This window comes from Sturnus vulgaris, chromosome 24 (assembly GCF_052056855.1).
Source record: "Sturnus vulgaris isolate bStuVul1 chromosome 24, bStuVul1.hap1, whole genome shotgun sequence".
Lineage (NCBI taxonomy): Eukaryota > Metazoa > Chordata > Aves > Passeriformes > Sturnidae > Sturnus > Sturnus vulgaris.
Window position 1 is genome coordinate 3,685,159 of NC_142266.1, and position 27,067 is coordinate 3,712,225.

The 27,067-nt window shown below is 47.9% G+C and overlaps 2 protein-coding genes across 6 annotated transcripts; both read left to right on the top strand.

The window, feature by feature from the left end:
• The first annotated feature begins 429 nt into the window (after window positions 1-429).
• On the top strand, window positions 430-14,968 carry INPP5B (inositol polyphosphate-5-phosphatase B). 4 transcript variants are annotated; one of them, XM_014881321.2, is made up of 22 exons: window positions 430-582; window positions 1,066-1,145; window positions 1,536-1,633; window positions 2,002-2,031; window positions 2,513-2,623; window positions 5,321-5,414; window positions 6,343-6,513; window positions 7,212-7,313; window positions 7,700-7,814; window positions 8,415-8,531; window positions 8,853-9,040; window positions 9,529-9,640; window positions 9,802-9,911; window positions 10,796-10,931; window positions 11,431-11,541; window positions 12,175-12,337; window positions 12,486-12,721; window positions 12,911-13,024; window positions 13,375-13,459; window positions 13,770-13,897; window positions 14,134-14,245; window positions 14,529-14,968. In XM_014881321.2, exons 1-22 carry the CDS (start codon window positions 526-528, stop codon window positions 14,654-14,656), a joined length of 2,598 nt encoding a protein of 865 aa, XP_014736807.2. In that variant the 5' UTR covers window positions 430-525; the 3' UTR covers window positions 14,657-14,968. The 4 variants fall into 4 exon arrangements, with proteins under 4 accessions (XP_014736807.2, XP_088034622.1, XP_088034624.1 ...); XM_088178496.1 differs by having other exon boundaries at window positions 433-582; window positions 1,066-1,149; XM_088178498.1 differs by lacking the exons at window positions 430-582; window positions 1,066-1,145; window positions 1,536-1,633; window positions 2,002-2,031; window positions 2,513-2,623 and adding an exon at window positions 2,870-2,929.
• Window positions 14,969-15,091: 123 nt separating this feature from the next.
• On the top strand, window positions 15,092-26,495 carry MTF1 (metal regulatory transcription factor 1). 2 transcript variants are annotated; one of them, XM_014881309.2, is made up of 11 exons: window positions 15,092-15,162; window positions 15,444-15,908; window positions 20,243-20,481; window positions 21,097-21,228; window positions 21,755-21,828; window positions 22,367-22,500; window positions 22,977-23,054; window positions 23,713-23,815; window positions 24,383-24,942; window positions 25,740-25,806; window positions 25,898-26,495. In XM_014881309.2, the coding sequence occupies exons 2-11, from the start codon at window positions 15,495-15,497 to the stop codon at window positions 26,290-26,292; spliced, it is 2,196 nt and encodes a 731-aa protein (XP_014736795.1). In that variant the 5' UTR covers window positions 15,092-15,162; window positions 15,444-15,494; the 3' UTR covers window positions 26,293-26,495. The 2 variants fall into 2 exon arrangements, with proteins under 2 accessions (XP_014736795.1, XP_088034625.1); XM_088178499.1 differs by having other exon boundaries at window positions 15,108-15,176.
• The last annotated feature ends 572 nt before the right edge of the window (window positions 26,496-27,067 follow it).

Consider the following 27,067-nt stretch of genomic DNA (forward strand, 5'->3'; position numbering starts at 1 on the left):
GCTCTGGTGATATTTTACAGCACTTACTCCCACACTCTGCATGAACTAATTTGAAGAATAATCCGGCTCCTGTACTGGGTCGTCTTGAAATTAAACCAAAAAAATAATTCAAGGTGCCACCGAAAATAAGAACATCTTGCGACTTTCCATGGAAATTATCCTTTCCAATATCTGCCGACCCGAGAGGCTCCCCCTCAGTCTCCCTCTCCTTCCGGGAGGAGCCAACCGGGGCCGCAGGAGCTGCGGCCGTGCCGTGCCGTGCCGGGCCGTGCCTCCCCCATCCCTCCGCGCTGTATCCGCCGTCCCTGCCGAGCCAGACCGCTCCCACCGGGGCTTGCGGTGGCGGCCCCGTTATTTCCGGAGCGGAGCGGTAACGGAGCGGCAGCGGGGGCGGCCCCGGTGGGGGGAGCCGCGGCCGCCGCGCCGATCGCGTTGCGACAGCCGCCCTGAGCGCGCAGCCGCCGCCGGGAGAGCCTCCGGCTGCCGGCCCCGGGCAGCGCCGTCCGCCGCCCTGCCGGGCCGGACATGGACCAGTCGGTGGCCATCCAGGAGAGCCTAGCGGAGGGGGCGACCTGCCGGATCGTATCCTTTGATCGGCCGCGGTGTAGCGGTGCTGCCGCGCTCCCAGCTCCGGACTGTCCCCGTGGCTCCCTCCGGGCTGTCCCCGTCCCCTCCGGTTTGTTCCCGCTGCTCCCTCCAGCTGTCTGCGCCGCTCTATCCCGCTGTCCCCGCCGATCCCCTCCATCGATCCCCGCTCTGTCCCGCTCTCCCCGTCCCCTCCGGTTCGTCCCCGCTCCCTCCGGTTTGTCCCGGCCGCCCCCCCGCCCACCCATCCCCGCTCCCTCCCGCTGTCCCTGTCCCCTCCGGTTTGTTCCCGCCGCTCCCTCCCGCTGTCCCTGTTGAGCTCCTTTCGGTTCGTCCCCTCTCCCTCCGGTTTGTCCCGGTCGCTCCTCCCCGCCGCCCCGCCGATCCCCGCTCCATCCCCTCCGGTTCGTCCCGGCCGCTCCTCCCCGCCGATCCCCGCTCGCTGCCGCTGTCGCGCCGTTCCTTGACCCGCAGCCGCAGGCGGTTCAGGGCCTCCTGGCGTCGGGGGACAGTGTGGAGAGCCGGCTGCTGGGCCTGGTGGAGCGCCGCGGGCAGCACGCGTGGGTGCCGTACCGGAGCGCGGGGCGGGCAGGAAGCGTGTCCGGGAGAACTCTGCGGGTCCCCCACGAGCCTCGACAGCCACCCGGGAACCCCATCCCAAGGGCTTTCCACCCGGGTGCAGTCCTGTAGGGCAGCAGTTTGAAGGCGTTGTACCTTGATGTTATGGGTGCTCACTGAGAAGCCCCAGACCCGCGAGCTGCTCTGCTCTGTCAGTAATGTGAACACATTTAAGTGATGGGATGAGCAGGTGGGTGGGCGCTTGGTGGAGGAGTTAGTTTGGGGTTTGCACGAGGCAGGTGCTGCTGGGTGGGATGGGGTCTGTGCTTGTCTGTCTGCAGACACGCCAGAACTGAGGAGGCTTTGCCTCCATCTGTGCTCTGTGCCTGCAGGATCTATGTGTACACTCACCGGCGGATGGCCATCACAGCTGAGGACGTCTGGCTGGAGAGAGTGATCCCCATCACAGACGGGTTTGCAGTGGAAGAAGGTACTGACACACTGTGGTGGCTCAGGGGGCCAGTTCCAGAGAATGGGATGAATGGGTTTGGAGTCCGTATTCTGCTCTTCTGCTTCCTGAAATTTGCAATCTATTCTGGCTTCACATTTTTTAACAATTTGTTATCCTCGGTGAAACTTGTGCATCCCATGGCATCTCTGGCAGGGCCCTGTGAGGACCAGAGTACCTATGTCCCTCCAGGCCCCAGCCACAGCCTCTGCCCAGCAGGTTTGTTCTGCCTGACTCTGTTCCTGCAGGGAACGTTTGGAGAAGTTGCCGAGCTCACTAATCACAAAGTATCAGCGTGGTCTGAAAACCCGTTGTTTAGCTTTCAACTGAACTTTGTTTTGCTTTTGCAGTTGTACTCGACGGTGACCTTCACGTCATTGGTGAGTTCTGTGGTTGCTTTAGCGCCTGCATTACAGGTGCTCTGGGCCCTGTGCCAGCTGCACAGTGGGGCAGGAGTGGGGGGTTATTGGCCCCGGGAGAGGGGCTGTGCCCTGTGGCTCCTGGGGCAGTTGCCATGCTGTTGGCCATTGTTAGCTGGTGCTAATGAGCATTGCCAGCCCCATCCAACCAAGGGAACTATTTTTCCATATGTTTTTAAACTGCTGCTGGAAGATTAATTATTATTCCTGTACAAGCAGAACAATTTTTTTTATAAATGACGGTTTTTATATTTTAAGTGGCATTCTCATGTAAAATTCTGAAAAGGAACACAGTAAGAAGGCAAGGGGAGATATTACCAAAGGCTGCATGCATGTGCACACCCACCGTTGTAGAGCGGAGAGACGCTCAGCTGAGTTTGTGAAGGTTTGTCAGCACGACCCACGAACCACAGGAGCTCTTTCTTTCTCCCGCTGTCCTCAGGCTCGGACGTGACTGTGCAGATCAGCTCAGCAGACGATCGACTGACGGTGCAGCTGCCTTTCGGCTCGCACACGCGCACCTTCCTGCAGGAGGTCAGCAGGTGCAGCCCAGGTACGAGCTCCGTGCGTGCGGATGTGGCGGCGCGCTCGGCTCCGGCGGTGCAGGCGCCGCTCGTCCGTCCCCGGCCTCTCCCTGCTGAAACTCGCTCAGCACCGTCGTGGGTGCCGATTCCCCGCGGCCAGGCATCTCGGCGGCGACGGTCGGTGTTCTGGAGGGCGCAGCACGGCTGCTCTGCGGCCCGAGGTCGAACGGGAGCGGGGTGCGGCTCCGGGGGCGGGTCGGGGCGGGCTGGGGCGGGCGCTGGGGCCGGGGCGGCCGTGGCTGCGGCGATGTCCGCGGGCGGGCGGCCCCGCCGAGGTGAGCGCGGGGACCCGCCGGGGTGGGCGGGAGGGCGGCTCTGCCCGGCCGGCGCCGTTCGGGGAGGCGAGGCAGGGGCAGAGCTGAGCGCCCGCCCGGCGCTCCCGGAGCTCCGCGGCGCGGCCGGGCCGGGAGGCGGAGGGGAAACTGTGGCGGGCACCGGACGGAGGGCACCGGACGGAGGGCACCGGACAGAGGGCACCGGACAGCTCCTCCGGGAGCCGCCCGCCGGCGCTCCGTGGCTTTGCCGCCCGGTGCCCTCGCCGTGCGCCCGGGTCGGCTCCGCCGGGCGGGCCCCGCTCTTCCGGCGCCTCCTCCGCTGGCTCCGCCGCCCCCGGGGCTCGCCGGCGTTTCCCGCTTTGCACAGTGCACGTGTGAGAAGATTCAGAGCTAAAGCAAATTCCTGGAAGTCGGTGTGGGGTTCAAAACCTGAATGTTGGCTTTTTGTTGTACCCCGCTGCGTTTAGGCTGGGCTCCTCTCGTTGCATGAAGGTTGATTTAATTCTCCCCTTTGGACGCTAAGCATGAATCCTGTTTTATCCAGGAGATAGGATACATTCTCCTGCTGTACTATAATATCACTGCACGTTTTTAACATTAATGCCTTTATTACTGCTTGAATCTCATTTAACTGCAAATCCTGTGCAATTGAGATCTATAATCTCTGCATGTTGCTCTGTATTTCTGTGCTCAGTTCAATTATCGAACAAGGTCATTATTCCACTTCAGAGTGCTCCATATAGATCCCTCTGACTACAGGAATTTGTGGCTAGATGTAAATTTATCTAAAGGAAACAGCCCTTTTGCAAAGCTAATCTTTTTTAGGAGAATCCTACCTAAAGCTGATTTCTCCCCATGAGGTTAGAATGCAAGGTGTGATGTATAACTCTGATCTTTGGATCAGGTAGCAGTTGTGTCAGCAGCAGGCTCACATGTCTTTCCATTCTGCAATAATGCCTTCTGCATACTGGCGAGTGGCATGGACCCATGAAGGTAATAAACCCTTGGAATCTGCTCTTTTCTTGGCACAAAAGTAACCATTGTCCATTGAGGTGAAGGTTCAGGTTGGTTCCTGTCACTCACTCTCAAGGGATGTTGCATGGTTGTTATTGGGAGAGCTTGCCGAGGTCCAAGGAGTAGTAATTGAATTTCAATGCCCCTGGAGAAACTGCTGTGTGGCAAATCCCTGGGCCTGCACATCCCAGTGCATCTCTGTGTGCTCCTGGTCAATTCTGCTTGACATGAGCTGTGTGATCTGCAGGGAGGTTTCAGTCATGTGCTCTTCTGCGTCCAAGCTCTGATAAATCCTCTTACACAGTCTATTCTCAGAAGGCTCTTGGGCAGAAGAGGTTTTCCAGGCTGAGAATTTGGCCACTTCTTGCCATCTGGTTTCTGTCCTGAGGGCTTGGGTGAAGTGCTGCAAGTTCTATTTCTGTTCTGTGCTCTTGTTCTGCAGAATGTTCTGTGACAGCAATAACATCTTAATTTTTTCTGGGTTGTCTTCATTGGAGGAGAAGCTCAACTGAATGCCTAGAACCTAACAGTCTTAACAATTGCTGCATCATTGAATTTGTGTGCTAAGGAGCATGATTTTAAGATTGCTGGTTTTGCATCTTAAACACTGAGACCTCCCCCAGAATCCAGCTTTTTAACTGTTCCTTTGCAACTTGTAGGAGCAGAATATTGTAACTGAAACAAAATGCTGAAAGGCTGGTCAAATTTTGCTAAGGTAGTGTGATGTGTTTAGTGTCACTCCTGTGGTTGGTTTGATCTGTGTGGTAGCAGCCCTGTTACTGTTTTAGGAATGTGCAGTTTGCATTGAGGCAGATGTTTCTGCTGAGGTTCAGTGGGTCCGTGCTGTGACTCTTTATGGCCCTCAAGATTTCTTGGCACCTGTGCCTTGCTGGGTACTTGCAGATAGGTAGAGACCCTTTAAATGGTGGGGTTTGTTTGTTTCCTCTTTCCCCCCTTTTCTTGGTACTTCCTGTCTTGCTTCAGAAAGGAAAAGTCTGTTATTAACAGAAATTTTTCAGATTCCTGGGGTAAAGCCCTGGATTTTGTGCTGTTAAGTCCTGCTTAGCTGTAAGGAAAGGCAGCACCAAGTGCTCCCACACAGAGGACAGTGGTTCTGCTGCTCTCTGTGGCTCCTGTCATTTATTCCTCTGCAGGGGAAGCTGCATGATCGCAGAACACTTGGGTCAGAGTAAGCTAAATCTGTCAGATAGCTCAAAGAGAGACTGTGGGGTACTTTGTTTTTCCACACAAATCTAAATTATTTTCTGCCCACGGATTTTTGCCGGTGTTTACATAAGCATGTTGATAAATTGAAGAACACTTTGTGTTTAAAGTGAAACTTTTTGTTGTTTTTTTCGTTTTTTTTTTTTTTTCCAGAAGCGGTTGGCTCTGAAGGTATCAAACAAAATGGAAAAAAAGCTGCAGTCAGTCAGAGCTCCAGCCATGACAGCACTGATAGAGGTGCTCCCAGGTCAGTGCACAGAGGTGAGGGGGGTCTAGAGCAGAAGCTGGAAACTTTTTGAGATGAGAATCTGCAGGTTCAAGTTAAGAGAGAAGGAAGTTCATAAGCATGCTATCAAAACATTAGTGGAAATTTCATTCCAGTCCCTCAGAGACCATCCTTCCAGTCCTCTCTTTGGGCAAATTTTGGCTGTTTAGTGGGACAGGACCTGCTAGCATTGTTTATTTTGAATTTAGAGAGCTTTGGCTTAGAGCCACTGTGTCTCATAGATGCACCCTTAAAATGTTACAGTTTCATTTTCCAGTTCCCAGGACTTTGTGGACCCTGATGCAAATCATTCAGAGTCTGTCACTGTGCTGTCCTTGGCACTGGTACGCAGGTTGCTGACCTTAAATTTTTACCATCCAATTGCTGGTGGGAATTCCCAAGCTGTGGCATTACTCCTTTGCAAAAGGAGTTTGCAGAGCCAGGAGGCACAAAATAAAACCACCTCTACCTCCACCCACTCTGGGCAGAACTGGAAGATTTCCACCAGAAGGTTTTATAAACAAACACAGTTCTTCATTCTCTAGCTGAGGTCAGAAGGGCTGAGCAGAGGCAGAGGGAGATGAGATTTCCCTCTCCTTGCTCCAGTAAACAGGGAAGATGTATCAGGTTTTGTATAATTTTCCATTTGTGAGTAAGGCCTGCTCTGCATCAACAGGCTGCACCAGGATGGTGAAAACCAGTTGTTATTTTAGTTAGTTAAACTGGTTTTGTCTGGAGATCTCAACCCTGCTAAGAAATGCTCCTTTCAGTCTTCTTGGCTTATCCCAAATGTTATCTGTCTTTAATGAACAAACAGAAAAATGTGAATTAAGGCCTCAGTGGCAGAAATATGCTAGTTAGGGTGTGGGCATAGCCTGGGCTTCATCTGCAGTTTTGCTTTCATTTGCAGGCAAAACAAACTCAAGTCTGAAGTGAGAACTGAACAGGTTCGGGCCTCCCGTGTCATGGCTTCAAACAAGGCCTCGATTTTATCAGAACCAAAGTTTGGACTCAGAGACACTATTGTTAAATCTCAGCTTGTACAAATGGAGGACTCCTACACACACATCCAGAACTACAGGTAATGATCATTCCTGAGAAGAACTTACTTTTGTGGGTTCTTAGCATTTATTATTTCATCCCGTGTCCCCACAAACAGGAAATTTTGTAGAAAAGTATGATCCATACTTTCCAGAACAGTTTTCTTCCCACCTTTAGGCATGAGAAGAGCAGAATTTAATTCATGTCTCTATCAAGACTTGCTTCATGGTTCTTGTGGAAGAAATGGCCTTTTTGAAATCACTTTTTTCTGTGCTTAGTTTAGACAGTGTCAAGAAATGCATCAGCTCTGTGCACTCCAACCTCTCCCTCTCCATTTCTGTCCACTGTTTATCCATGCAGTTGTTGCAATAAGTTCATAAGAAAGAGCTTGAGTGAAATATATAATTAGCACCAAAACTTTACTGTGTTTGAAATGGTTTTATGCATCTCATCTCAACTCTCTGTGAGTTTATAATTTCAAACTGCTGCTGCACAGCTGTAGCCTTATTTTTGTTTTCTCTTTAACACTTGGTATTTGTGTATAATAATATGTCCTTCTGTAAAAACGTGTCTGTAAAGGTGCAGTTAAACCATTTTAGGGATTTAAACTTTGTCACCTTTCTTAATTTTCCCTAGCAGCATGTTAGTTATATGGAACATTATTTAGCTGGTTCATAGCAGTGCTGTTTCCTGGGCTCTGCAGTTTGCAGCTCTGGGATTCTGTCGTTGTCTTGGCAGGGTTTTTGTTGGGACATACAACGTGAATGGTCAGTCACCCACGGAGAGCCTGCAGCCTTGGCTGAGCTGTGATGCTGAGCCTCCAGACATTTACTGCGTGGGGTGAGTGTCTGTTCCTGGCCCATCCTCACAATCCTGGGCTGTGCTGGCCGATCTGTCCCCCAGAGGAGCTCAGCCAGGACACCACAGCAATGTTGGCACTGCTGCAGTGCATTGCACAGCTGCAGGGTGGGTGTGCCCACAGCCACAAAGGGTTGTTGGTCTGGCAGGGTTTGGCCTCTCAGTGTTACCAAATCCCTAATGCCGTTTGATGTGACAATGACAGTAATTTAGCCTTACATTTAACATACCTGTACCATCAGCAAAACTGAATTTGAGTTTTCAGTTATAAATTTAGTGAGTATAAGCTGATTTAGTTCTTTCCCAGAGAAGGAGTTGCAGAGTTATAAACAAGTGCATGCATCCACGGGTTCCTTCCTCTAACACAGTTTCCAGGAGCTTGATCTGACTAAAGAAGCCTTCTTTTTCAATGACACACCGAAGGAAGAAGAATGGTTTAAAGCTGTAACTGATAGTCTTCATCCAGATGCCAAATATGCAAAGGTAAATGTGACTTTTGGGGAGGCTTGAGTGTGGAATCATTTTCCACTTGGCTCTCTTTTCCCTTTGCTTTCTCTTGTTCTCAATGGCTGTGTCTTCAGAGGCTGTGCAGGTTCTTTAGGGAGTGTTTCTGTGCAGGGTGCTGAGGCAGGGACAGGATGGGAAACAAATCCAGGCTTCCCCACTTCCTGCTGTCTTGGGGAAGGAGAATAGGAAGTTTTGTACCTTCCTCCATGTTTGGAAGGACTGCCTACAATGTATGGTGGAATGAATTGTGAAGGTATTTTGGTAGGAATACTGCTTGTGTTTTAGCTCCTGCTCCATAGGTCTGCTTTGTCTCTTGTCTCTGTTGCTGAGGGGAATCTCCTTCCATGAGTATGTCTGTGCTGCAGCTCTTGCTTTGGGCTTCAACTTCCTTTACTGGTGTTGCTCCCAGCTCCTTCCTGGGCTGTGCTGCTGGGGGCCTGTGCACTGTGAGCCCTGCTGGTGCACTGGATGATCCTGAAACTTTCTTTTTGGTGACCCATGTTATGGATGGATGTGCCTTCTCCCAGCAATCCTCTTCCATTGCAGCATTGAATGGACCAGGCTCTTTTTTTTCAGGTGAAACTTGTGCGGCTGGTGGGGATCATGCTCCTGTTGTACGTGAAGGCAGAACTGGCTTTGAACATCTCTGAGGTGGAAGTTGAGACTGTGGGAACTGGAATCATGGGGAGAATGGTAAGATGGCAACTGTGCATGAGAAGGGGTGAGATTTGGAAGAGCCCCCTTCCTTGGATGCAGTGGTTATTCCTCCAGCCAAGGGCTGTGGCTGCCTCTAGAAGCAGACAGTCCTATCCCCATGCCAGCTCAGGGAACTGTAAGAGGGAACTGCCAGGTGCTCACCAAGGTTCAAAGCAGTAATCACTAATTAGGATTTTCAGCCTATTCCTTCCTCAAGAATTAAACAAGTCTGTCTCAAAGTCTTCTGGCTTGTCCACTGCTAGTAACTCATCTGCAGTGTAGAAGCTGCTGAGCAATGTCTTTGTCTTTCTCTTTCAGGGTAACAAAGGTGGTGTTGCCATCAGGTTTAAATTCCATAACACCAGCGTGTGCATTGTGAATTCTCACCTCGCAGCTCACACGGAGGAATACGAGCGCAGGAACCAGGACTTCAAAGACATCTGCTCTCGGATGCAGTTCTGCCAGCTGGATCCAAATTTGCCCCCTCTCACTATTGGCAAACACGAGTATGCTTCCCATCTGGCTGTGGGAACCATGGCATGTGCAAGGGAGCACTCTGTGAATGTGCTGGGGTCGAGGAGAGGGGCCCAGTGGCATAAATGTCAGCTGGAGGGGCCAGAAAAGCTTTACCTGGTTTGGACAGGGCTTTCCCACACCTTATGCTCTCCCAAGCCTTGTTTTATTCTCAAAACTGGAGTGGGGATGGGACAAGAATAAGCACTGACTTCCCCAGCTGTGGAATTCAGTCACAATAACAACAGGAGACATTAAGGGATAGTGACAAACATGTAGAACAGTGATTAATAATGGCAAAAATAGAAAAGGTAGCTTCTCTTTTAAGTTTTCACTGTTGTTATTCCTGATGAGAGCAGCTCATCAGGGGTTTGTGATGAGGAGAGCCCCAGAGCTGCACAGTGGAGCTGCTGTCTGTGGCTTGGCTGCACTCTGGGGCAATTTCAGGCCTGTACACATTCTGGTATTTATTCTCTTTTAGTGTGATCCTATGGTTGGGAGACCTCAACTATCGTCTGGAGGAACTGGATGTGGCAAAAGTGAAGCAGCTTGTAGAGGAGAAAGCATTTCTAGAGCTTTGCCACTATGACCAGGTACTGATGTCTCACCTACCTGCTCATGGTGCTGAGGGTGCTTGGGACAAACCACACGAATCCTTGGCCTTTTCTGTGCTCAGTGTCTCCCTCTTACTCCATTTGGAAACTGTGCTTGGGATTATCTAAAATTAAAGTTTTCATCTTTTCTTCTTTTGTAGCTGAAGAGGCAAATGAAGGCAAATGCAGCCTTTGAAGGCTTCACAGAAGGAGAGATCTCTTTCCAGCCAACATACAAGTATGATGCTGGCTGTGATGACTGGGACACAAGGTACAGTGGTTGTCTTAGATGTGATGCTACAAATGGCTGAGGTTACCACTGAAGGAAGTAAAAACAAGGCTAAAAAATATTGCAGGTCTAGTGGCTGTAAATAGGAACAGTTCTGAGACTATTTCTGGTTCTCTCCCTTTGCTCCAAAATTCATCTCCTGTTTGTATCTATTTACATTGATTTCTCCCACAGCTATTTGTCAGATACTCCTAATATTTTTTTCCAGTAATAATCCTTTCAGGTTTCCTCTTAGAGGTGTATAAAGTTAATGAATCCTTTTAGCTAGTTCAATTCTTTTTTGTCTGGTTTGTTGGTTTTCTCCCCAAGTAAAATTTTTAGGATCTCATTTTTGCTGATCTCTCCTGTACCTGCTCAGGTGTGGCCAACCAGGGTTGACGTGGAGTCAGCTGTGCTGTTCTTCAAAAGCCTGTGAGAACCATGCTTCTTGCAATGCTCTATACACAGAGCACTTCATCTAGTCTTAGCAAACCAGGAACTTCAGCTGCAAGTGCAGAAATTAAATCTGTGCAGCTGACAGTGAAAACAATAAATGCAAACTTTAAATGTAGAGCCCGAGTTTTTATTTTTAATGGCTCTCATGGTCAAAAATACCTGAGTATTGTTTTGTATGTTAATTGTATCTTGCACCTTTGAAGAAGTAGGAAGTAAAGCATGAGCTCGAGATACCTCATAGTAGATACTCAAATTTTTTATATATATGCAAAGAAACTGTTAAAAATACCACTTTGACAGAGAGTGAGCTGCAGGCCATAGCAGGAAACCCTGGTTTCTGGGTGACAGTGTTCTGCCCTGCATTGTTACTGCATCTCAGTCATGCCTGGAAATGTTGATTTTTTTTTTTTTATTTTTTTTTTCTGTTTTAGTGAGAAGTGTCGTGTTCCAGCATGGTGTGATCGGATACTCTGGAAAGGGCAGAACGTTTCCCAGCTGAGCTATCGCAGCCACATGGCTCTGAAGCTCAGTGACCACAAGCCAGTGAGCTCTGTGTTTGAAATTGGGGTAAGTATGTCAGTGCTGGATGGAGTAGCTTTGCTCATCTCATTCCCTGCGTGCTGATTTCTCTCTCCTGCTTTTATGGCACCCACAGAGAACAATGGCTTGAAAGGGCTGGATCAGATTTGGAGATGGGATTGTTGATCACAGTAGGCAAGGGTTGTGTAAATGATACTGCAGTTAAACTGGGCAAGGCCTGAATATCTGTCAGTGTTCTTTGGGAACACAGTAGTGTGTTGTCAAACTTCTTATTTTTTTCTGAGGGGGAAAAAAGGTTGATCTAGTACTGACTGAGTGACTCTTGTTACTTATGGCGAGGTCCTTTAGTGTTGGATCATGAGAAGATCTTGGAGATTAGTGCTCCAAGCAGCCCTGCCCATTCCCCGTGCTGTATACTCTAATGTGCTGCTAAAATCAACTTATTTCCCACGTTTCCAGCTGTGTTCCAGCTGTCCTGCAGAGGCACAGTCAATGCCAGCTGGTCCAGTGTGTGTGTCCTTTTCAGGTGAAGGTTGTGAATGAAGAGCTCTATCGAAAAGCCTTTGAGGAAATAGTTCGCTCCCTGGATAAGCTGGAGAATGCCAACATTCCCTCAGTGACCCTGTCCCGCAGAGAGGTGAGCCATGGTCGTGTGCCAGCACTCCCTGAGGGAGCTGAGCAGCCCTAGACCCCAGCAGTAGAAGATGGATCCTAGACCCTTGTGTCTGGTTCCAAAAAGTGGAATATTTTGGCTTCCAGCTGCTCTCTTTACAAGCCCTAGGAATCCTTGTTCCTACTGAGATTCTGGTGAATTCCATTCACAGTCCAAGGCTAAAACACGGGGTGTGTCATTCCCTGAGGTGGAAGGGAGAAAGTAAAAAGTAAAAAGGTGGTTTGTGACCCTTGCTCTGACTTGTGCTTTCAAACATAAAAGGTAAAATGGTGAGGATCTGGAGAAGGTCACAAACCAGTATTTGCTTTGTGTGCTGGGACTATAAAGATAAGCCCAGGAGACATCTGAGGCTACAGCTATCTCGTTCTCAATTTTATTGTAGTTATTTGAGGACGGCATTTGTTTAAAAGGGCCCCCTGACACAAAGGACTTTGGCATTCAGAGTAAGCGTGATCCAGTGCAGTCCTGGAAGAGATGGGAGTGGGAGCAAGGGGCTAATCTAGTTGTATTGCTGCTTAATAATTGAACCATAGGACAGGAATTGCTGCTCAGCAAGGTGGAATTGGCTGATGATGTTACACTGACATTTGTTTCTAGATCCATTTTGAGGATGTTAAATACATGCAGCTGCAGGTAGAGCAGATTACAATCCGCAATGGCCAAGTGCCCTGCCAGTTTGAATTTATCAGCAAACCAGATGAGAAAACCTACTGCAAGGAGTGGCTGACTGCTAATCCCAGTAAGGGCTTCTTGCTCTCAGGTGAGCTCCTCATTTGTCTCATGTTAATGAGCTGATATTGTCCCCTTCTGGCTTAGTTCCCTCTACACTTCTGAGAGTGCTGTGCCTGTTTGCAGGCTGTTGGTTCAATACTGGTTCTGAGTCTGTGTTTTTTATCATCTTCTGGCAGATGCTGAGATCACAATTGAGCTGGAGGTGTTTGTTAATAAATCAACAGCTACTCGCTTAAACTCTGGAGAGGATAAACTTGAAGATATTTTAGTCTTGCATCTTGTCAGAGGGAAGGATTATTTTCTATCCATAACAGGCAACTATTTGCCAAGTTGCTTTGGGTCTCCCATCCATACACTGTGTTACATGAGGGAACCAATCCAGGACATGTCAGCAGAATCCATTCGGAGACTTGTGAGTTAAAGACAAGATTCCCTTCCAAACACACAAGAGCATTAAAATAGATGCTAAGGCCTGTCTGTTTTTATTAAGAAGTCTCAATTCTCAGATAGAAGCTTTGTGAAATATTTTTGCCGAGTTGAGTAAGAACTTGGCTAGCTACCTTTTGTTTGTCTCCCTCCTGCCCACGCTGCCCTCCCTCAGACCCTGATGCCAGTAGACATGAGTGATGATCCTGCCCAAGCTGAAAAGCCTTTGAACATCCCAAAAGAGCTGTGGATGATGGTGGAGCACTTGAATCGCAACGCTTCCCAGCAGGTTGGCACTGAAAACACAAAATGAGATTGTTTGCATTGCATAAGTTTTGAAGAAGATACTGGTAATAGCAATCACTGTGAGCTGGGGGTGTTTGGCCAAAGGCTGTGGGGGATAAGTGGTCCTGATGCCCCAGGTTGTACTGTTTGGTGCTAGTGACCATGTCTATGTGTCCAGGCATCAGCAGTGTCCTCCTGCACTGCTCTCACTGCAGTGCCACAGCCTTCCTAGAGCTGTTTGTGCTCGGGTGGTAACCAATTTGGAGAGACTTTACAGGCAGATTATAAGGACATTGTTCTATTTACCCAAAATTCTTCTATTTTCCTTGGACTGATAAAGGGTTGTCTTTGCAGGAGGACCTGTTTCAGCAGCCAGGCCTCAGATCTGAATTTGAGCAAATCCGAGACTGTTTGGACAACGGAATGTATGATACTTTGTGTATCCTTTTAGACTGATGTCCAAGAAGGTTCACTGTGCCAAGGTGCCAAAACTGAGAAAAGTTTTTGAGTTGCTCCTGGGGTAACTGAGCTCTGCATTTCCTCGTGGCTTTATATCATCCTCTGCTGAGTCCTGGCAATGCCAATGAATTACACAGGTGCCCAACTGCTAGCAGCAGCAGCTGGTGCACAGGCCAGGGGATGAACCCAAAGCTGTGAGCTGTAGGCAGAGTTCTGGACACCTCACCAAAAGTTCATCCATGTTTCAGCCTAGGTGGTGCTGTGCTCTTCCTTAACCATGTTTGGATCAGTGGGCAGCAACCACTCGGTGGCAGAGGCCCTGCTGCTCTTTCTGGAGAGCCTGCCCGAGCCTGTCATCTGCTCCAGGTTCTACAGCTCCTGCCTGGAGAGTGCCAGCAGCTACGGGCTGAGCTGCCAGGTACTGCTGCCTTCCCTGAGGAACCAGGGGGAGAGGAGGAAAACTGGCCTCTGGTACACCAGTCACCGGGTTGTGCTCTCAGTAACTCAATCCTCTGTTAATAGAAATGGTCTGGAACTGCTGCTTCTGGGTTATAACGAGCTCTGGGCACTGGAAGACAGGGATTTTGGGGGCAGGTGCAGCTGGAAGGTGTTGCTGTGCCTGCAAAATAAATGTTGGTGTTTTTCCCTCCTCAGATTATCTCTGAGCTGCCAGTGTGCCATAAAAATGTGTTTCGATATCTGATGGCGTTTCTACGAGAACTACTGAAGAGTTCAGGGAAAAACCATTTGGATGTGAATATTCTTGGTAAGGCAAGCAAAATAACCCTCCGTTCAGAGGGTCTGCACAGTTAGGGCAACAAAACACTTCATACCTGAGTGCAGCTGTGGCTTGTAGTGCTTTGAACCTTTCATTATAAGTGAACAGTCCATAGAAAAGCAGGAGTCTGGGAAAGCGACCTGGAGATGGGGGGGATCATCAGCTTTCCCCTGCCTCGTTCTGCAGGCAGGCACTCTTCCCTGGGGCTGGTGGCATGGCCCTCGCTGTCCTTCCTGCTCTCACCGTGTGTCTGTGTGGCTTTTCCCTGCAGCCAGCGTGTTTGGTGGCTTGTTACTGCGGCCTCCTCCTGGGCACCCCACGCCTGACATGGCTGAGAAGAGGAAAGCTCAGCAATTCATCCACCAGTTCCTCGTGAGAGAAGATGATTATTTACCATGAATATCAGATGCACTTAATCTGACTTTTAGACATTGAATCACTGTAAAAAATATTTTTTGTACATTATACTGGAGCTTTTTTTGATATCACGGTATTTTATACAATCTGTTGCTTTTGAAGGCAGAGGTCAGGCAGTTTGACACCTGATTGTGCTGTAAAGGACATAAAGTTTCCCAATAAGCTGTATGTAGACAAGTTAAAAAATACAAGAGCTTATATTTACACTGTATTTTATTTAACTTGTGAAAACGACGAGAGTTTTTAAGTCCCTGCTATTTAAATAAAAAGACCTGGAGCCTTTTCGCGGCCTGAGCCCGGTGTCGCTGAGAGCCGTGAGGGGCGCGCGCGGCCGCGCGGGGGCGCTGTGCTCCGCCCGCCCTCCGCCTCCCGTCAGCCCCCGCGGCGGGCGCGGCGCTCCCGGCGTGCCGCGCGCGGCCGGAAGCGGAAGTGGGGTCGCGGCGATCATGGTGCCGCTGGGGCGGGGAAGGAGCCGCTGCCGGCACCCGGTGAGCGGGCGGGGGTGAGTGGGACAGGGGAAGGGAGGAAGGACGGGCCGAGCAGAGCCGAGCTTAGCCGGAGCAGTGCGGCTCGCGCAGGCACCCGTAGTGGCTCTTCGCGGGACCGCGCCGGGTGGGGGTAGTGCCGCGCTCGGGGCGGGACCGCGGCGCTCGGCCCGGCCCGGCCCCACCGCCACCGGCCGCCCTGGGGTTGTGTCTGCGAGCGGAATGGGGCCCGGGCCGGGCCGGCCGCGCCGCTTGACCCTCCCGCACCCGTCCGTCTGTTACAGATGAGCCGTTCCGGCCGGAGCTCCCGGTAGCGCGGTGAGAGGCGCGGAGCCATGGGCGAGAACAGTCCCGAGGGCAACGCCATCTACTATGAAGCGGAGGAAGACGACTTAACCCAAGATGAAAACATGATGAGGTTTTCTGACAAAAACGGACTGGTGTCCTCCTCGTCCGGGACGGTGTATGACAGGACAACTGTGCTCATAGAGCAGGACCACAGTGTGCTGGAAGATGAGGAGGATGAAGGACAGTGTGGTGATCACTTGCCTTTTTTACCCGAGGGTCATGAAGAAGGATTTCATTTAATACCAGATCATGAAGGGATGTCACAGGGTTATGTGCAACACATTATTTCTCCAGATCAGATTCATCTAACAATAAATCCTGGTTCAACTCCCATGCCAAGAAACATCGAAGGAGCAACACTCACTTTGCAGTCTGAGTGCCCAAAAACCAAGCGTAAGGAAGTGAGTAGCTAAATGTGATTCTGGGTTTTGTGCACCTTAAAGGCTTTGAAAATGGGCTTTCACAAGGCTTGTTTTCAGGAGAGGGGCAGTAGTTTTGTTCGGTTTTGGATTTTGTGTAACAGAGTGAATTGCCCTCCACTAAATCTGCTCTCGTTGTCATCCCCAGCCCCCCCTAAACCATGTCCCAGCAGAACTGCCAGGGCCATCCCTCCTCCCTCTGACACCACCTGCTGCCCTAGGAACCTGCCAGAAGGTGCTTTGTGACACTGGATGGCAGGAGGGTGTGGCAGTGACACATGTTAGTGTGTAATTTTAGTGATCTTCAGGTTTTCTTCTGGTCGGGTCATTATTGTGTGAGTTCAGAGGCAGCTGAAACAACCTGAGCTGTTACTCTGGGATTGGCCACATTCTCAAGAAAAGCACGTTCAGGTCACAGTTATGGGCCAGGCCATTGCTTGGAGCTGGAGTACCAAACGTGAGATGCCAAATTTTAAATTACCTGTAGTTTTATTGTATCACAGGGAGAATGGGAGCAGAAGAGGGAAGCTTTAAGCTGCCATCTGATGTATTTTGAAAGCACAGGTCAGCCTGCATGGTTAAAATGGACTTTACTCTTAATTCTGTTTCCCTGATGAATTCTGTCTGGATGCACAGTGGGGAGGGCTTGTCCTGGGACTCTTTTGTGTGCAAAAGCAAAGGGAAGTTGCCTGTGACACGAGCTCAGGGACAGCTTAGTGCTCATTTTTAGGCCTGCCTGAGTTATGTGTGATGAGTCCAGGTGTCTGTGCCAGTGTCAGCCCTGCCTGTGACACTGAGTCCTGTCCTTCAGCACAGAACTGTCACCATCGTGGCTGAGTGCTGGGGAAAAGGGCCTGGGGGGTGTCAGCTCTGCAGCTGGGGAGTTTCTGGACTGAGATGTGTTCAGCAAGCCTGTTTGAGTCTCCTTTTGTCAGTTACTCATGTTAGCAGCTTCTGCAGCTTGGAGCTGCTGAAGTATTTTACTCTCTTTCCTCTTTTGGGGCCCTGAGCCACTTCCAGAGCAGAGGGTGGGAGCTAAACAGGGTTAATGGCTGCATGTGCAATTAAATTAATTTTTTCACCCTTGCTTTTTAGAGAAGGCTTGTAAGATGTGGAATTTCCTAGTGAAATGTTTTATATGAATTTATTTTCCATTTCTGGAATTAATTTCCCAGAACAGAGAGCAGTGATACTACAATGTGAAAGCAGTGGCACTGAGCCCTGAGCACGTGTGAAAGGCCTTTTTGCCTGCTGTTTCAAAGGTCTGATAAGTTGTCTGGAGGTGAGGAAAGGAGAGCTCTAAAGCTCCCGACATCTGGCTCATCTCTGAAAATCAGCAGCTCCGTTCTTTGGTACTTCCAAAATGTCTGCAACAGTTTTAACACTTGAGATAATTGTTTTAAAGTGTTAGGTTTTCAGGTCAGCCTTTTACATTTATGAAGCTAAAAAGGGGTTTTGCACTTTACTTATCGTTGTACTTTTAATTCTGTTATGCATCACTCATAGTTGTGTTGGTAAGAACAAACATGGTTACAGTTTCATATTTCAAATTCAGTTATTCTTTGTTCAGCGATGACACAGAAAGTGTAGCCATTTAGGAGAAATATGGTAAGCTCAGGAAGAGTTAAAGGTAAACAGAGCAGTTACTGTAGACTTTGAACCAGGGTGTGAGTCTCTGCTTCCTCCAGCCCTGTTGGCTATTGCACAACAAGTTCCCATTTCTGAGGTAAATGCTGGATCACGGCTCTTCCAGTGTCCCTTGGTAGAGGCAGCAGCTCACTGTCCCTGGCCAAAAGCCATGGTCTTTAGTTTCAAAGTTTCTGGGCCCTGTCCTGCCTGTCCAGGGCTTGGCCTCTGCTGCCTTGTTTGTTTTCTGTTGTGCTTGGGTGCTGTGGCAGCCTGGAGCTCTTGCTGCTGTCTTTGTGAGGCTTTCAAATAAATCTGATGGTTTTGTATAAGCAGTGTAACACAAAGCAGTGTGCTGATGTGCTAATGTGGAAGGAGAATTAAATGTTGGGATGCTTCACAGACAAGTTTGTTTTGCTCAGAATGTGGTGGTGATACTGCTGCAGGCTGTGCTGTCCTTGGAGGGATTTGTGAAATAAGGATTTGGCCTTTGAGGGAGGGGAGTGCTGCAAGGCCATTGACAGAGTTCAGGCCGTTAAAGTGATGTTGCTGCTGCCACCTCCCCTTACACATGGGCAGTGACAGCTGGGAACCAAACAGCTGAATCTGTAATTAATACTGTCCTTTTTCTTCTAGACCTAAATGTAAACACCTAGAAAGCTTAACAGAACCCTTCCTTGATTTTCAGGTAGTTCCTGCCTGTGTCAGATCCCTCGTGTGCCATGGGAAGTATCATGGGGGATGTTCTGTAAAGTGTAAATTCCAGCTGCCTTAAAGCTGTAACTGGGAACATTCACCTCAGGACTGATGCACAAATTGTAGTGGATCTGGTGATTCTGGGAGAGGATGATGTACCCTCCTCATGTAATAAAATGTCCTTGCTGATGTTGGTGTGTTACTGCTCTGTGCTCCTTTGTTGTGGCTGCCTCAGCCCAACCAGACTTCCTAACTGCATTGTAACCATGCTGCCCTTCTTGGGCATTTAGTGGTAATTTCTGCCTGATTTGTACTGTAAATTAAGGGCAAATTGCTTAGAGTGAAATTACTGTTTCCTTCTCTGAGAATGCTGAGTGACTAGTTGAAAATGTGAAGGGATTAATTCCTTGCTTCCCCCGGCAGGTGGGAGCTCAGCCATGCCCAGGAAAGCTGGGCTCAAGCACACCTAACAGAGACTGGGGAACACAAAATGTTTCCCCTTCCTCCTCCTCGCCCAGCTTTCTATACTGAGCATGACATCACTTGGTATGTGATATTCCTGGATCAGTCAGGGTCAGCTGTCCTGGGTGTCCCCTCTCCACTCCCTGTGTACCCCCAGCCCCCTAAAAAAATCCATCTCTATATCATTTGCCCTGTACTAAGCACAAATCCAGAACATGCTCTATACAGGTATGAAAATGAACTCTATCACAGCCAAACCCAGCACGTTTGGTATTTCTGTGCTCTGTGTAAAAGTCTCTTGTTTGTCTCATGAGGGTTTAGTGTTCTCCAGACATGAAGGTTTTGTTGAGGCAAGGTGAAGGTGAATGCCAATCTGTTGTGGGAGCAGCAAGAGACCATGGATTGAGACACACAAAAGATCACTTACTTACTTTATAGAATTTTCTTAAAGGGGTTCTGCTGGCAATTTTGTGCCCTACAAAACAGATTGGAAGTAACCAAGAAGGGATTTTCTCTTTTCTTATGGTGGAGTGTCTAGAACCTGATTTACAGCTGGTGTGACTTGTCTCTTGGGCATCTCTTGTGACTTATGGCTTTCTCTTGGGCATCTCAATCACCTTTAGGTGTTGAAGTTTCTGAACTTTAACAGATAAATGAAAGCCATCAGTCTGGTAATTAATTGTGGAGGATAAGTTTATTCAGGCAGATCAGGGGATGTATTCCTTCTGCTTCACAAGAGAGGATGGGATTTCATTAGGTGTTACCACTTGCACACTGGAAGCTTCTAAACAATTCCTTGTGCTTGTTCCAGAAGTGGGGAAGGTACTAAATCTAGTTCCATGTGAAAATGTCCTAGGGATCTCAGTGGCTTACTGAGAAATCTGAGACACCTTTGGGTGTCCTTGTGACCTGATGTGATCCGTTACAGTTGAGCACTGACTGTTGCAGTAACCACAGAAGGAAAGAGCCAGGCTCAGTGAAGGCTGTTGGGATAAAGTGAAGTAGTGAATGGACTGGTGGTTAAACCATGGGAAATGGTGAAAACTGTTTTGCTCAAGGTGTTGATGGTAATTCAGCACACAGAGCAGTGGGTTTGAGCACTGTGACAGTGCATTTTCCTTTGTCTTCTTGCTCCACAAATAAGTAGCTCTGCAGGAAGCATTGGACTAAAATACAGGTGCTAAATGTGGGTTACCAGTGGACAGGTTTGATGGCTCCTCAATGTTCTTTCCAACTGTTTTGTCAGATTTTTAGCTAGAAAAATTTTGGATTATGTTTTTCCATTTTCCCCTTCTGTTAGATTCCTGTTCTGCAAGGCCAGCTGCTTTCCCATGTGCCACTCCTTCCTCACAGTGCACAGCAGAAATGTTGCTGTCAGAGAATTAAGTGGCAGTAAATTTTTTGGGGGGGGGGCTTTGATATCAAAATCTGTTACATTGTCTTTGATGTCTGACTGCATCAAAGGACTACATCCACGTCTAGATTCCAGAAATTAATAAAAATGATTAAGCATGGAGCATTTTGTCCTTCAGGTGAAGCGCTACCAGTGCACCTTTGAGGGCTGTCCCCGCACCTACAGCACCGCCGGCAACCTGCGCACGCACCAGAAAACGCACCGGGGGGAGTACACGTTTGTGTGCAACCAGGAGGGCTGTGGCAAGGCCTTCCTCACCTCCTACAGCCTCAAAATCCACGTCAGGGTGCACACCAAGGAGAAACCCTTTGAGTGCGACGTGCAGGGCTGTGAGAAGGCCTTCAACACCCTGTACAGGTGAGTTCAACACCCTGTGCAGGTGAGAAATGTTCAGCACCCTGTGCGGGTGAGAAATGTTCAACACCCTGTGCAGGTGAGAAATGTTCAACACACTGTGCAGGTGAGGGGGTGTTAAACACTGTACAGGTGAGAAATGTTCAGCACTGTACAGGTGAAGGGGTGTTCAGCTCTGTACAGGTGAGAGGGTATTCAACACTACAGGTGGGAAGGCTCTGGTGAGTTTTCTTGTAGGTATGGCTGTTGCTGTTCTGCAGGTTGCATTTGCTTTGTGTTTGTGTTCGAATACATTTATTTTGCTTCTTCCATGTACAGGTATGAATATAAACCCCTTAAGTGTGGCAATGCTGTGCAAGGGGTAGGATGACAGAACTGTGGTGACTTCTTTATACTGCAGTAGCATTGAAGGTGGTGCTTGAACACAAAGGTCTCTCAGACTTCTGGGAGGACTTTGGAACTGATAGTAGTCACTTCCATGAGCTCATTACCTTCTGCTCAGGATATGTTAAACCTTTGATCCTGTCCTGCACATTTGAAACCATAACTAGCTTGCCTCAGGCCAGGGCTGTCTTATCCTACCAGTTCTAAGAAGGGTTTTTTGGACATGTTTTTTAGGTTGAAAGCACATCAAAGGCTTCACACAGGGAAAACATTTAACTGTGAATCAGAAGGCTGCAGCAAATACTTCACAACGCACAGTGACCTGAGGAAGCACATTCGAACACACACAGGAGAAAAGCCATTTCGGTGAGTTACTGGGTGGCAGTTCTGGCTTCTGTGGCTCAGGTAGTGAGGCACCTGTGCCAAAAAGCAGCTGTTACTGCTCTGAATGGAATGGTGTTCTCCTGAGAAATAAGTGAAGGGGTCTGGCTGGCATTGGAGTTTGTTTGTTCTCGAGCTCGTGCAGCACCTTTAACAGTGGGTGCAGTGATTGTCCTAAAAGACAAGAATAGTTAAGGTAGTTTTTAAAACATAAACCTATGCCATGATGAGCATCTTTTAAAACACATTGCTGCTCTCATCTGGGATGCAACATGCATTCCATGGAGACCCCCCACGTACTGCCTTTGTGCTTGGATTTTAAAATCTACTCAGAGCCCTGCTATGATGTGTGTAGCATGCACAGCAGCTGCTGGGAGATACCTGGTTGCTAACAGGGCTTAGCTTTGGGCCTGCTTGTTAGAGTCCTGGGACTATTGCAAAGCATGATTGAAGGTTGTAGCTAATGTATCAAAGGGGGCTGATGCTGACTGTCCTGTAATGCCTCATTCAGGTGTGAGCATGATGGCTGTGGAAAGGCTTTTGCTGCAAGCCACCACCTCAAAACACATGTTAGAACACATACTGGTAAGTTCTGTGTTATTTTAAAAAATTTTTCTTTAATTGAACTTATTGAGTTTACACTGACATTCAGAATCCTGATATGAATTTATAGTTACATACAATATGGGAGTGACACCAAACTGAGTGGCTCAGGTGACACGTGTGAGGGAGGGGATGGCATCCAGAGAGACCTTTGCAGGCTGGAGGAGTGTGCCCATGTGAAAACTCATGAGTTTAAAAAGGCCAGCTGTGAACTCCTGCACCTGAGTCAGGCCAATCCAAATTTTTCCATTAATGCAGTTATATTTGTATATTTATGCTTGACAGGTCTTGAATTCAATGAACATGTTTTCACAAATATATCAGTAATGATGCATAATAATTAAATATTGTGTTGTGTATCAGTTCCTGTGGTGAAATGGAAGCACTCACCTGCAGGACTCCCAGGAATACTGAATATGTGAAAGGGCATTAAATATCTTGTTTGTATGGAATACTGCTCTCCCAGGTGCTTTCAAAGGATGCTTTTAAGTCTGTTAAATGTCTTCTGTGCTGCCTCTAGGGGAAAAACCCTTCTTCTGTCCCAGCAATGGTTGTGAGAAGACTTTCAGTACCCAGTACAGTCTCAAGAGTCACATGAAAGGTCATGAGAAAGGACATACCTATAATGCACTTCCCAATAACAATGTGTCTGAGGTTAGTAGCACTTCTGCTTAATGCTTCTGTGCTGGGTGGATATAAACCATAACTTGGGGAAGAAGTCATTTGATCTGCAGCTTGTTCTTAGAGTGTAACATTTAAGACTGGGATCGCTGCTTTCCTTGTGTGTGCTTCAGTTGGAATCAATGCTGTGGGGTAAACATGTGAAGTAAAATAGATGCTAACTAAAAATACTACCAGGGAAGGTTTATTTTTTTTTTTTTATTTTCTAAAAGTTGATTTGTTCCTATGCTAATTTAAAATTCTGGGTTATATGACTTATTGGAAGTACTTCGACAGGGATGTTAAGAATCCTTGGTAGCTGCTAAATATCCTTTGCTTTAAAATCTTGCTTCTTTTAGATTTTAGAACTGAGACCTGAGTCCCATATAAGCAGAGTATGGACTCTCAAAAGTAATTTAAAAAAATTTCTGACATTAATATATAATTCAAATGGTTTTTCTTTTTCACAGGATACAAGTCACTCACTTTGTCTGAGTGATTTAAGCCTCATATCAACGGATTCAGAACTGCGGGAGAACTCTAATCCAGTGAGTTCTGTCCTGGAATTGCCTCTTCCTCATTTGAGTTTTCATTTTGTCCTCCAAAATGTGCAGTGCTTAGTTCAACCTGCTGTAGAAAGCTCTGCATCTGATTCTGATTTTATCATAAAAGCGTTCTTGCTTCTTGATGAGTGTTGACTGAGCTTAGATTTTACATAGAGGAAAATGAGATGCTGAGGAGGCTGTGTTGTTTGTGCTGTGTGTGGGAGCAGGGTGCAGCTCTTGTGTATATTCTGCTCCTCAAGCAGTGTGGGTGAATAAAATTACATAGTCCAGGATACAATCTAAATGGAGCTATTTTTTTCTGCTCCAGAAAAGGTTCTGCAAGCAGCCAGTTAATGTTTCTGATGGAGTACTGCAAGAAATAAGGGTTAAACAAAGCGTGGAGGCGGAAGAATATATTTTACTTTTGAAGAAGTTATTTAATTTTGTAGGGATTTGCTCATTATGTTGGTAGATTTAATTAGAAGTAATAAAAACTGGGTGTAAATTTACAACATGTAAGATTTATATATGTTGCCACTCCTGAGGGTGGCTGGTTCATTGGAGGGTTGTTTCTGATATGCACATGCTGCTTGACTGGGGTTTGTGGAGACCTGAGATGCAACGTTATCTGATGTCTTCTCCTTTGTTTTCTGTTTGTCAGACACATGGACAGGACCTCAGCACAATCTCACCAGCAAGCATCTTTGAGTCTATGTTTCAGAGCCCAGACCACACTGCAAATCAGGATGACTCTCAGCAGACAGGTACCAGTTATATCTGCACTGCTGTAAAAGAGAACTTTTTGGCAGCTCTGCATGCATGAACTGAATTCAGCATTTCAGACTGAAGCTTGATGCCCAATGTAACTCTAAGAAGCAAAAAGTACTTTAACTTCAGTGTTGAAATTCATTGGTGTTGGGATGCATGGTGTGCACAGGCGGTGTGACACTCAGTGACAGGGGAGGTGACCCAGCACACTGTCCTGCAGTACTGGCATGGAGCTCTTAAGCAGTCCACGTCATCCTGTTTTCAAGGTTCCCTCTTGAAGTTGCTGCACAACCTGGCTGATAAAAGGCTTATTAGAGAGAGCTGATGAGCCTGATCAGGCTCATTGTAGAGCCCAGTGTTACCAGCTTCCTGAATTTGCAGCTACCTTTAGATTTCACTGTCTAGGGTTGCTTTTGAACACTAGCCTGAAGTTAGGAATGTGGTAATGATTAATGCTTTACTTGGCAAAAATCCATCAGCTAGCTGATAAGTTCATTGAAAAAGCAGTTTATTCAGACCTAATGAGAATGGATATATTCCTATTTTTTGTGCTTCTCTTTCAGCTGCTCCCTTGATCGAAGGGTTTAACGGCGACGCGGACTCGGTGGCTGCGGTCCCGCCCCCAGCAGGAGACGCAGCCTCGTTGTCCCTCCCCTTGGTCCTGCAGCTCGGCCTCCCTGAGCCCGCGCAGGCAGCGCTGCAAGGCTCGGCAGCGCCTGCTGCTCCCTCCTCCATAGCACCCAGCTCACAGCCAGCTGCGTTTGGGAATCCTGCAACTGCTTTACAATCCCCAGAAGTGCCTGTTCCTCACAGCACACCGTTTGCAGCCAGTCACCAAGACTTCCTGCAGCACAGCCAGCCTCAGCCACAGCCCTTTGTACAGGGACTGTCAGTGGTTGCTGGGGCTCCTGCCTCGACAGCCCCGAGTGCTGCTGAGCCCCTGCCAGCTGTAGTTCAGACTGTGCCTGTTGGTGCAAACCCTGTTTTGACCAGTAACCCCACTATAACCATTACTCCTTCTCCCAACACCGCCATTCTGCAGTCCAGCATTGTCATGGGAGAGCAGAACTTACAATGGATCTTAAATGGTGCCACTGGTTCCTCACAAAGCCAAGAACAAATGGTCAGTACATCCAGCAGGGCTTTGGAACAGCTTGAACCATTCTTACTAGAGCCCTTGGTTTTGAAAAGGGAGGGGGGTGAGACCTGTAAGATAAACCCCAGGATGCAGTGTGGTATAATGCTTGTCATGTTAATGGGTGTACACATCACCAATGCAGCCCCTTCAATGGACAGGGAAATAATTATAGCACAGAGAAACCCTGGCTGCAGAAAGATCTTGCTTTCTTCTTTCCCCTTGTGGTGGACTTCTGCCAGCAGGTATCAGTGTGTTTATCCAGGACAGGGCACCACCAGGCCCTGATACACATGGGCCTTAATGTATTACTTTTAATGCATAGAAGCACAAAAGACTCTATAAAGGTTGTTTTTAGGCATTTTGTATTCTCTATCTCTGCCTAATTTTGATAATGAAAAGAGTTTTTCTGAAAAGAGAATGTGGTTTCCAGTAAGTCTGGATAGCTGAAACTTGAGGAGTTTTCTCTTTGACAATATTGGTGCCACTTTAGGCTCTCAGCTGTAAGTGGACATGAGTGAATGGCTGCAAGTACAGCCAGTGGGAACACACACAGCAGTGTTTAAGAATTCAGTCATTGAATTATCAAAACCCACAAGCTGAGTTTGCCAGCAAAGAATGCAAGGGATGTTATGCCCAGTCTTTAGGACCACTGAAACAATACTTTGAGCCCTATTTTTCTGTGTGTCTCTTTGGAATACATATAGCTGTTTAGAATTTGAACAATAGAAATGTAATTTGAGTCAATTCACACTTTTTTTCTTGTTTGTTTTTTTTCTCGAAAGCCACAAGTTCCAAAAGTAGTAGAAAAGGTGTTTTTTACCACTGCATTACCAGTAGCTGGTAACACAGGTAAGCTGAACCAATTTAACAAAGCTGATTTCTCTCTCCCTGCTGTGAAATTATGTAGCTCCATTGTGTTTTGTCTTTGTTTCACCTTCAGGAAACCCCGTTCAGCAGATTGGTCTCAGCGTTCCTGTTATTATTATAAAGCAGGAGGAGGCCTGCCAGTGCCAGTGTGCCTGCCGAGACTCTGCCAAGGACAAAGCCACCTCCACTGTTAAGAAGGAATGTTCCTCACCTGATTCAAAAGCTTTGGAGCAGCCAGCTTCCCAGCTGCAGCCTCAGACCTTTCCTTCCTCCTCTGCTCCTCCTTCCTGTGGGCAGAGGAGTCAGATAGTTAACCCTTCAGACTCCCAGACTGAAACGTTAAGTGCCATGGATGTATCGGACTTCCTGTCCCTCCAAAGCCCTGAAACCCCGTCTAATATAATTCCAATCGAAGCACTACTGCAGGGTGAGGAAGAAATTGGTTTGAATAGCAGCTTCTCTAAGTGAAGATGTTCCAGATTTTTCTTTGCACCTGGAGGGTAAAACCCTTCTCCTTAGAAGCAGAAACTGAAGGATCAATTCTTATTCCTTCCTCTTTGGAAGTTTTGTGGCTTATTTCTGCTTCACGGATGTCATCTTAGTCACGTCCCAGGTACATCCACCTTTGAGATTCTATCTAAAAAAAGAAAAGGTAAAAAAAAAAAAAAAAAGCTAAGTTATATATGAACTGTTTTGGCTGCACTGTCTGTCACTTTTGCTTGTCATATGTGAACACAGAAGTTAAGGTTACTCGTGTGCAAAAAGATTTTTAAAAGGAAAAGGGGGGTTACTTTGTCTCCAATTGCACATCACTTACTTTTGGGATTAAGGTACTGGCAGCAAGTGGGTCTTTGTTACAACTTCCTGGGTCTCTAATTTTCTTCTGTCTCTCATGTCTCTACTAACCATGCACTAAAGGGGAGCCCAGGAAAGGAGGCTGCAGGGGGAGGAAATGGCATAGCTGGGGGAGGATTTATCTGCAGTGTGATTTGAATGCGATTGTCACGTACCTGATGAGGAGCTGGTGCCTGGTTTTGCTGTGTATTAATGCTCTTGCTAAAGCCTCCAGGAGTTTGGGGGAGTTCATTTCAGCAGGGCACAAGTACCCTGTGCCCCTAATAGATCTGTTCATCTAATTCCACTAGGACTCAAGTGTGTTGCAGACACTGTGTCACAACATGGAAGCACAGTTGGAGCTGCTGCTGGCTCTGGCTGCAGAGTTTGTTTTCTTGGCCCCTCCACA

Coding starts and splice junctions, on each gene's coding strand:
- INPP5B (XM_014881321.2), top strand. CDS start 526: ATGGACCAGTCGGTGGCCATCCAGGAGAGCCTAGCGGAGGGGGCGACC. Junction 7,815..8,414: donor CAGATGCCAAATATGCAAAG/GTAAATGTGACT, acceptor CTTTTTTTTCAG/GTGAAACTTGTGCGGCTGGT. Junction 12,338..12,485: donor TAAGGGCTTCTTGCTCTCAG/GTGAGCTCCTCA, acceptor ATCTTCTGGCAG/ATGCTGAGATCACAATTGAG.
- MTF1 (XM_014881309.2), top strand. CDS start 15,495: ATGGGCGAGAACAGTCCCGAGGGCAACGCCATCTACTATGAAGCGGAG. Junction 22,501..22,976: donor CCAATAACAATGTGTCTGAG/GTTAGTAGCACT, acceptor TCTTTTTCACAG/GATACAAGTCACTCACTTTG. Junction 24,943..25,739: donor CACAAAGCCAAGAACAAATG/GTCAGTACATCC, acceptor TTTTCTCGAAAG/CCACAAGTTCCAAAAGTAGT.